Below are 9,772 nucleotides of genomic sequence, written 5' to 3' on the forward strand. Positions count from 1 at the left end.
TTTCAACACCATTCAAAATCGTGATCTTGCTTTCATAAGATAACAAAAGTAACCATCCACATCTTGAAACACGCTAAACAAAATATTATTCTTCATTTATGAGAATTACTAGTAAGCCAGATTGTCTGTAACTCGGGATATAGTCACAGATTACACTAAATTCTTTTATCAATTGCTCCAACTCTGTCGCGAGGTATAAGACACAACTCAGAGCCATGCTTGAGAAATACATTACCTGAAAACACCAGCCAGTATTTAGATTGTTCACAATATTGAATATTAATTGAAAAATCACAGCAAACATCAACTTAAGATTGAAATGTAATCCAATATCCCTAGAGTAGTGCATATCGTTATTTCACCAAAAAAAAGGGGGGTAATTGATACCGAGTCTCCATCTAAAAAAACTCCGTAGACCAGATTTGTGTCAATCTTAGAATATCAAAGCTGTCCAGTAGTCATTTCCACATGATTAAAAAACTTATAAGGAAATGAGAAGTAGAAAGGAGATTTGAGGCCAACTTGCACTTTGTTGTGGATTAATTCCAACACCATCTGCATGCAAAGTGAGGAAAGAATTTAATTTCCATTCACAAAGTGATTTCGAATAGAATGACAGATATTAAGCAAAACATATTTGTAACATTTGTGAAAGAAATTGTGTGCCTTAAGGAGCACCGAATTGCATTACCAAATTGGAAATTAGACACCCAACATTAATTGTCAGTGTGCTGGACTTGCCTCAGCCAAAGGACTTGGCCCTTGGCTAAGTCAAGTTACCTGGCCGAGTCCTGCAAAGGGCCAAAAGGCCCTAAATAAACTCAAATAAAATTGAAAATTTAAAAAATAAAATAAAAAAAGGCAGCAAAAGTAAAACCAAACCAATTTAAAATAAGCTTAAAAGAGTTGAGAAAAAAGGATTTAGATAAAACACTGATTTACAATTTGGGATATTAAAAAAAAAAAAAGTCCAAAAAAAAATAATATAAAAATAGGGATTATGACAAAAAACACTCACCAATATTTGCCAAAAACATCCCAATCATATAACAGATTATACAACATTTCTACATTTTTTACAATTTTTAAAAAATTTTGCAAAAGTTTTTGTGTACCCTGAGTTCTACACAACTTGGGGTACTTGCCCAACTCTTGCACTATTAATCTTTCTTGCAATGAAACCATGCATTTTGAAACCAGGATTAATATAAACATAAATTTTTTAGAGAAAAATAACAGATAGTACTATAATACATAAGCCGACGGCAAACAACGACTATTTTACATTAAAGAAAAAACTTTATGAGTCAGATTTGCCAGGATCAATTAGAGTTTTCAGAAGTTAGAAAGACAGACCATTAAATTTTCGTGGATGGATTCTAATATCACCAAATTCAACAATTAAGAAACTAGAAATAAAAAAAAAAGAGGATGGAAATTTCACAATGAGCCATCAGACTGGATAAAATATAGATTCGACTGCTATAATCTAGAAAGAGAAAGGAGATTACCATTGGTGATAATAGCGCTCGTCTGAGGAGGCACTTTGAACTCTTCCGCAGCAAATTTCAAGACCGCTGTGAAAGGGGCTTCCTCTGGAACACTAAAACTGGAAGAGAGAAAACGAGAAAAAATCCTAATTTTAGTTGCATCACGCATAATTAAATTGCAGGTGAGAAGAAAATAGAAAAACGTAATTTAATGGAAACAAAGGAGAGGATCATTTACACTTTGAAGGGGAGCTTTGGATCAGAGGTGAGAGTGACTTTGAAGGAAACTTTGCCACCGCCCATTGGCTTGTTAGAGTTTGTTGCAGAATTTGAGGAAATTTGAGCAGACATGGCCTCTGCTCAAAAAAATAGAGAGAGAGAGAGAGTAATGCGAGAGAGGTTACCTGTGAAAAAAATGAGTTACGCGAGAGGGGTATTTTGAAGCAGGTCGTGGAATTATACGGTTGCATCATGGTGGAGGAATTTGGAAAGGTAATGTTTTGCATGTTCCGGCCTGTCATGATTTTACTGTCGGAAAGACCACATTTCCTGTGAGAGGGCTCCCAGGCGGAATCATGCGAGGTTAATTAGGGCTGTGAATCGGGTTGGTCTGACCTGCTGATCTAACGGATCAACGCGACTTGGGTTTGAACCTGGTGGATTAAGTATGGATCCATCGAGGACCTAATTGGTTGGAGTCCAAATCGGGCCTGGCCTGACTTATTATTTTCTATTAAAAGCTAGGAACCTATTATTTTCTATTCAAAACTAGAGAAAATTATAGGTTCTCTCCCAACACATTTTCTAGACAACTTCTTCCGACCATTTTATTTTATTTTAATTTTTATCTCAAAACTAATTTTCATAGCAAATACTTCTAAGTAAAAAAGTCATAGTTCTTTAAACAAAAATGTCCTTATCTGTACATGATAACGTCAAATCCCCGCGCTCAATAACCAAAGACTATTTGGCATCTATTTTTGCCTAATTGATACCCATGTCATAAAAACAATCCGTCACACAACCCATTACAGTTGGCTTACTGACAGACCGTGGCAAATAAGTGTTGGATCGACGATACATCTTGTTGGAGCACACTTTCACGTGCTGGACCAAGATCAATACACCTATTGCCGGACCACCATATAACCTTGTTGAACCGATGGCACCTTCTGGTGCACCGCCAATATACTATCCCGGACCGCTCCTCCTGTCGGACGCTATTTAAATTGACGGACTGATGGCAATGCTTGACCAACAACCAAACCGCAAAACACAATCATCGGACCGAGAATATATATCGTTGGACCGAGAGTTGGAAGTGCCGGACCGAAAGCATCTAGTGCAGGACCGTGTTTCCCATTGTCGGATGAACCTTGGAGAGAGAGAGAGAGAGAGAGAGAGAGAGAGAGAGAGTCATCAAATCTACCCTATCCAAAGAGAGAGAGAGAGAGAGAGTCATCAAATCTACCCTATCCAACCTTCCAATCTACTATGTCTTTATTTAGAAGGGAAAAGTTTATATAAGGTTGCAACCTTAAAATGTAGAATCACAGATGCACCTAAAAAATCTATTAGAAAAGTTGTTTTAATGTTGAAAAAACCCTCTAGTCAATCATCTCGACATCAGGATGCATGAATATGAAAAAAAACGCTTTTGAGTCCAGAAAATAGCGCATCTTGCAACACATTATCTAGACCGTCCATTTTTAAGATTTTCATACATTTATAGATCTACTTGATTTTAACCATTTTTGGAATTTAAAATTTTCTAATTAGTTATGAAAATAGATTTTAAGATAATAATAAGTATTTTTTACAACAAAATTACATGTTATAATAAAAGTTTAAGGTGCACCTTAATTGGATTGTTTAAGGTTGCAACCTTATAGAAACCGCACCCTATTTAGAACGCCTCGTCATATTGTCAGCATCCTAGAGAGACTTATGAGGAACGTTTTGTAGGGAGATCATGAAAAAAAGAAAAGGCTTCATTTGGTTAGTTAGGAAAAGGTGTACGCACCTATAAAAGAAAGTAGTTTGGGAATTCGTAGATTGAAAAACATGAACTCTGCGTTACTTTTAAAATGGTGGTGGAGAGTACATACCCACTAAGATTCTTTTTGGGTACAAATTTTAAGAGAAAAATATGAGATTGATCAAGTTTATGATATTATAAAAAGCCTAAGGAATAAGGCCACTCTTTCCCATATTTGGAGGGCGATTGACTTTGAGGACCTATCTATTTTTGTCATTTCTAAAAAGTTGTGGGTAATGGGGAATCTACACTTTTTTGGTATGATAAATAGTTTGTTGACTACCATCTTAGATATCTTTTTCTTGAGGTGTTCTCTAAAGTCTCAAACCCATTAGCTACAGTAAAGGAGCCTAGTGGGGATGCTCATACTAATATTATTTGGTTTATTCATTTCAGGTACAAGAGAATAACTGATACTTTTATCCATTAGTATCAAAACTTGTTGGACATATTAAACAATGCCCAACTTTTCCCTAATCTACAGGATGACATGATCTGGGACCTTACTACCTCGAGGGATTTTACGATTAAGTCAGCATATGCTCTTATCTCATGCGGTCGATATAGAAAACTGGACCCATGACTTTCTCAGATAAAGAAACTCCATGTTTTGCTTAAAGTTCAATTGTTTCTATACATACTTTGTCAAGACAAGCTAGCCACTGTGGATAACTTAAGGAAGCAAGGGTCCATTATACCTAATGTTTGCATTTTGCAAAGCTAGCGATGAGACGGCTCAACATTTATTCCTCTTCTACCCTTTCATTTTTGATCTTTGGAATTGGGTCCACTAATGTTTCAACTTATCCATTCCAATTCCAGAATTTTGCAAATTGCTCATCTCTCCACAATTATCCCTTGGTATCCCAAAGGTGGGTAATATTATTTTAGTGTTTTTCATGGGTAAGTGTCTTTTGGGGTGTGCGGAAGGAGAGAAACTGAAGAGGGTTAGAAAGAATCTCTACTGATTTTGCTATGCTAAAATGTAACATTTTAGCCTTAGCAGCAAATTAGTTTTCATCTCACAAAGATTGTGGCTCTATAACAAAGAGTCTTATCATTAACAACTCCTTAGCAGTTGCGACATTGGGCAACATGAGATCTACCTGAAGAGCGATTGTTTGGTCTCCTCTTCCTTTATACTCAATCAAATTGAACTTTGATGGCAGAAGCTTTGGCAATCCAAGCGCAACAGCCTACGATGGGTTGATTAAAAATCATTTGGTTCATATCTTGTGCTCATATTTAGGTCGTTGTGGTATTGCTACCGCTAATGAAGTGAAGGCTAAAGGTCTCCTGGAGGGTTTGAAACTTTGTTCACGGTGGAAAAGGCATAAGATTATTGAAGGAAATTCAGCAAATGTCATAGTTTGGAGCCGTGAAGAATTCAATGTTCCATGGAACCTTAGAGTATTGTTTAATGAGATTGGGAACATCCTTTCTTCTTTCACCGCTAACTTGCATCATTGTTATCCTAAGGTGAATGAGGAGACATATTCCTTAGCCAAAGGAGGAGCAAACTGTACCTCTCTGCTTGTCAATTTTTTCTAATGCCTCATCTTCTTTATTTCCTGTATATCTTGTGTCTTATATCTCTTTTTTGATTTAATAGAAAGATTGTGTTAATTTTCAAAAGAGAGAGAGAGAGATCAGTGCTTTAGAGAGAGAGAGAGAGAGCTCATAGCTTTGGAGAGAGGGAGAGAGCTGTGTTAAAAAAAAATAGGGCTTGGGTTTTAGATGGGGATAGAGAGAGTGGGGGTGAGTTTTTGAAAAAAAACTTTCATGGGTGCTACAAGAGAGAGGCATGGACAATATTAACGGAGGGCATTTTGGTATTTATTTGACATTTTTTTTATTTAGGAGCATATGCTATAAAAGTTAGTATTGGGGTAAAAGTTACCATAAAAAAAGTAATTAGGGGGGTGGGGGTTTGTCTAGAAAGTCTACTTTGGTTAGTATCAGTAATTTTTTCTATGTAATATATGAGATTGTATACAATGAGACTATTTATCTTTGTTATAAGAGGGTCACAAATACTTACAACCATCCGATGTGAAATCTGAATGCCTAGGTGTGTCACAAAGTCCGATAAAATTTCAATTGAACTTTAAGCTTGGTCAATGAAATATATGCAACCACCTAATTTCACATCCAATAGTTAAGAATAATTGTGACCACCTTGTACCAAAGGTAAATGATCTCATTATATACTTTCTCATAATATATTATATATAAGATAATATTACACAATATATAATATAGTATAATATAAACTAATATATTGTTTAATATGTAATATAATATAAAATAATATATTGTTTAATATAAAATTTGATTTATATATTATAGCTTAAATATTAGTTACATATTTATTTATTATATAATATATATTATTTATTTAATAAATAAAATAAAATAGATTATATAGTATATTATAAATAGTGGATCTTGAATAGTGATTAGTGGGTTTGCGTATGAAAATAAAACCCGGGAAATACTTCCTCATGGGTTGAGGTGGTTTTGTGTTCATGCAAAGTGGATCATCTTATTGTAAAATATTTTACCATGGGTTTTGTTTTCGTATGCTTTCTTTTCTTACCTAACATATGTAAGGCAATTTTACTGTAAAAATATTTTTCAGGAAATATTTTCACACCTACCAAACATGCCTGAAATCTCTCAATTTTTTATGTTGTAATATTCTTACCCAATTTTTCATAGTTTGTTTGAAACGACCAAATTGCCCATACTTCGGACCTTGAAGATCCAAAATACAACTCTTGTAATGTTTAATATTGATTTAGTCTTGAGAACATAAATACTTTATTAGAAATGCCCTATGACAAGTGTACATGGTTTAACATGAGCCGTGAAATTACAAATTCATCCCTTGATCATACTATCTATGCATGGGCCCAATACTTTTTTAATCGCACTAACAATTCGTTTACTTTTTGGTAACGAACCTCAAAAGAAGAACACAGGGCAGTTTAAGATGAAGTATTCTTGTAGTCAAGAGTGCCTCGTAGCCTCGTTTTTAATCAAAATATCTTTATAGGGCAAGGCCAGGGCTTAAGCCTAGGGGTGAAATGGGTCGGGTCAAGTCAGGGTTAACCCGGTTTGAATAAGTTTTAAGTTAGACCTGAATCCGACCCATACCCTATTCGGGTTCAAGTTAATTGGACCCAAACTTAACTCATTGGGTCGGGCCGGGTTAGGTTTGGGCCTACAAATAAAAAAATATGAAAAGCATTTAACATATTTCATACTACATAGTTAGTATTATTTATATGTAATTTATACTAATATATTTGGTTCGGGGTCGGTTTAGTCGGGTCGGCCTCCACCTAGACCCAACTTGAGCCAATAGAATCTAAGCTAGATCCGGACCTGGTCGGGTCATGGTCAAGTGGACCCATACCCAACTTGTCCAGTCCGTTTTCTATGTACAGACCCGTCCTTGGTTGGGTCAACTCGTTGGGTTCGTAGGTAGATCCAAACCCAATTCCCACCCCTAGCCAGTGTAGTCTGATACTTGGTGTGCTAGGCTGAATTTTGTTTTACATTAGAAGCCGGTTCGACTCATAGAGTACTTGACCGCCTGTTGGTTTGTTATTGAAGCCAGTTTGACACTACATGTACTAGATGAACTTCAATTTTACTTTAGAATCCGGTGTTTTCTTTTACAATTGAAGCGAATCACTTGGAGCGTTGGACCGGCTTTAGCTTTGCAATTGAGGCTGGTCCGGTCCGACACATGAAATGATAGACCGGTCTTGGCCTCTATACAAAAATTAGAATTGAAGGGATCTAGCATTTGAAGCGGTAGGCGCCTTGTCGTCTAAAAAACATTTGGATCAAGTCTAGACTGTTACTCCAAACGCCGGACCGGCCTCAAAAGAAGATGTAAATGACATTAGCTTTGATCGACTAAGTATTGGAGAGCCTAACCAAGAAAGTGTGGTCCAGGGCGTGTACATAATTTTACTCCGGATATCAAATAGTTTGAGTTAGATTTATAAACTATTCAAAAGAAAAAGAACCGAAAACAAGAAAAAAAGAAAAGAAAAAGGTTAAACGCAAGAATTTCCTCCATCCAATTTAGTTAGATGGAGATGAACATTTATGGAAAAAGTTTATAGAAGTGCGAGGCTCTAAACAATCAAATTAGAGTGCACCTCAAAAATTTCACTAGAAGAGGTTTTTTTTTATGCTCAAATATCTTCAAATTAATCATCTCGATGCATGGACGTGAGAAAAAAATGAACTTCAAGTTTTGGAAATAGTACATCTTGTAATGCATTTTTGGATCGTCAATTTTCATGAGTTTCAAGTTTTCGTAAATCTGCTCGATCTACACTATTATTGAAGCTTTAAATTTTTTAATTAAAGTTGAAAATATATTTTAAAGCTATCACAAAGATTTTCAATATTAAAATCATAATTCTCGATACTATTTGAAGGTACACTTTACTTTGATTGTTTAGAGCTTGGCTCTATACAAACCGCACCCAAAAGCTACTGACATGAAATTTTTCATTCGCCTTTTCTCTCTCTCTCTTTGTCCTGATACATAGATGCGTTAATTCATCGCATTACTTTTGATTTTTGAATAGAGGCGTCCATTCGTGGAGAGATGATATTGATGGAAATTAACACACCAAATAATATGTGCCTTATTTAGACTCATCCAATGGTTTAAAAAACGGATCGGTGACCCGGATCGGGCTTCTAAAAAACCGATCCGGATCGGTGAATCTGCGATTCGGATCGGGAATCGAGTGAATCGGTCAGAATAAAGCTTAAAAAAAATTCGAAAAAATTATTAAAATTCATTATAAATATTATTTTTTAGGAATTCAATAAAAAATGAGGGTACTCCATTAAGAATTTTCATGTTTTTGAATGAATATACGAATATTGATATGTTCTTTCCCTGCATGAACCGCCATTCAGCATTTAATTTACAGTATTTCGTGCTCATCCCTACACTGTTGCTGTTGGGACTCGATATGTGAATAATATGGCTGGGATAGGGTAGCCTCAGAATCATCATCTCTCTCATTTTCTCTTTGAATAATATGGATTAAAAAAAAAAAAAAACAAATTTTCAAAAAAATCGATCATGGATTAAAAAAAAAATCATAAATTTTCAAAAAATTCTATCATGGATTACAAAAAAAAATTCGATCATGGATTAAAAAAAAAAAATCACAAATTTTCAAAAAATTCAATCATGGATTACATAAAATTCGATCATGGATTACATAAAATTCGATCATGGATTACATAAAATTCGATCATGGATTACAAAAAAAAACAAAAAATTCAATCGTGGATTACAAAAAAAGAAAAAAACAGTTCGATCATGGATTACAAAAAATTCAATCATGGATTACAAAAAACTCTATCATGGGTTACAAAAAAAGCAAAAAACAAAAAATTCAATCATGGATTACAAAAAAAAAAAAAACATTTCGATCATGGATTACAAAAAAAAAACAAACATTTCGATCATGTATTACAAAACATTCGATCATGGATTACAAAAAATTCTATCATGGGTTACAAAAAAAAAAAAAAAAACAAAAAAAGCGATCATGGATTACAAGAAAAGAAAACAAACATTTCGATCATGGATTACAAAAAATTCTATTATGGGTTACAAAAAACCAAAAAATTCGATCATGGATTACAAAAAAACAAAAACAATTCGATCATGGATTACAAAAAAATCGATCAAGTATTACAAAAAAATCTATCATGGATTACAAAAAAAAAAAAAAAAAAAAAAAAAAAAAAAAAAAAAAAAAAAAAAAAAAAAAAAAAAAAAACCGTACGGACTCGCCGATTCATTGTTCGGACTCGCCGATTCCGTACAGTGAATCGGCAATTTCACTGTACAGAATCGTCCGGTTCTCTCTAGAACCGGACGATTTTCGATTTTTTAGGCGATCCGGTCCCCTTTCACGATTTCCGAGTCGAACAGGGCGAGTCTGGTTCGACTCGGCGTTTTTTAAAACGCTGGTCTAAACAATAATCCATCCTCAACAACCCAACTTCAAATCTAACAACCAATCATAATTGTGATCTCCTTGTATAAAAAATAAACGGTCTCATTGTATACATTTTCATAAAAAAGAAGAATTGATGGATATACTCTAGCGGGATTCGAACCCCAACTCGACCAAAATTTATTCATTCATGCTAACCAATAAACCATCCGAACATATCTAATATAAAA

At 34.7% G+C, this 9,772-nt stretch overlaps 1 protein-coding gene across 2 annotated transcripts; it reads right to left on the bottom strand.

The window, feature by feature from the left end:
• Positions 1-2,133, bottom strand: LOC105420862 (ubiquitin-fold modifier 1). Of its 2 annotated transcripts, XR_016044547.1 has the most exons (4): positions 1,729-2,133; positions 1,512-1,609; positions 388-555; positions 1-235 (listed from the first exon to the last, which is right to left on the bottom strand). XR_016044547.1 is itself a non-coding variant. In XM_088852052.1 (3 exons), the coding sequence occupies exons 1-3, from the start codon at positions 1,839-1,841 to the stop codon at positions 156-158; spliced, it is 291 nt and encodes a 96-aa protein (XP_088708178.1). In that variant the 5' UTR covers positions 1,842-2,133; the 3' UTR covers positions 1-155. The 2 variants fall into 2 exon arrangements, 1 of the variants encoding a protein (XP_088708178.1); XM_088852052.1 differs by lacking the exon at positions 388-555.
• Between the last annotated feature and the right edge of the window lie 7,639 nt (positions 2,134-9,772).

Source organism: Amborella trichopoda, chromosome 11 (genome assembly GCF_054954075.1).
Source record: "Amborella trichopoda isolate Santa Cruz 75 chromosome 11, AtrichopodaSantaCruz75HAP2 v2.0, whole genome shotgun sequence".
NCBI classification, from domain to species: Eukaryota; Viridiplantae; Streptophyta; class Magnoliopsida; order Amborellales; family Amborellaceae; genus Amborella; species Amborella trichopoda.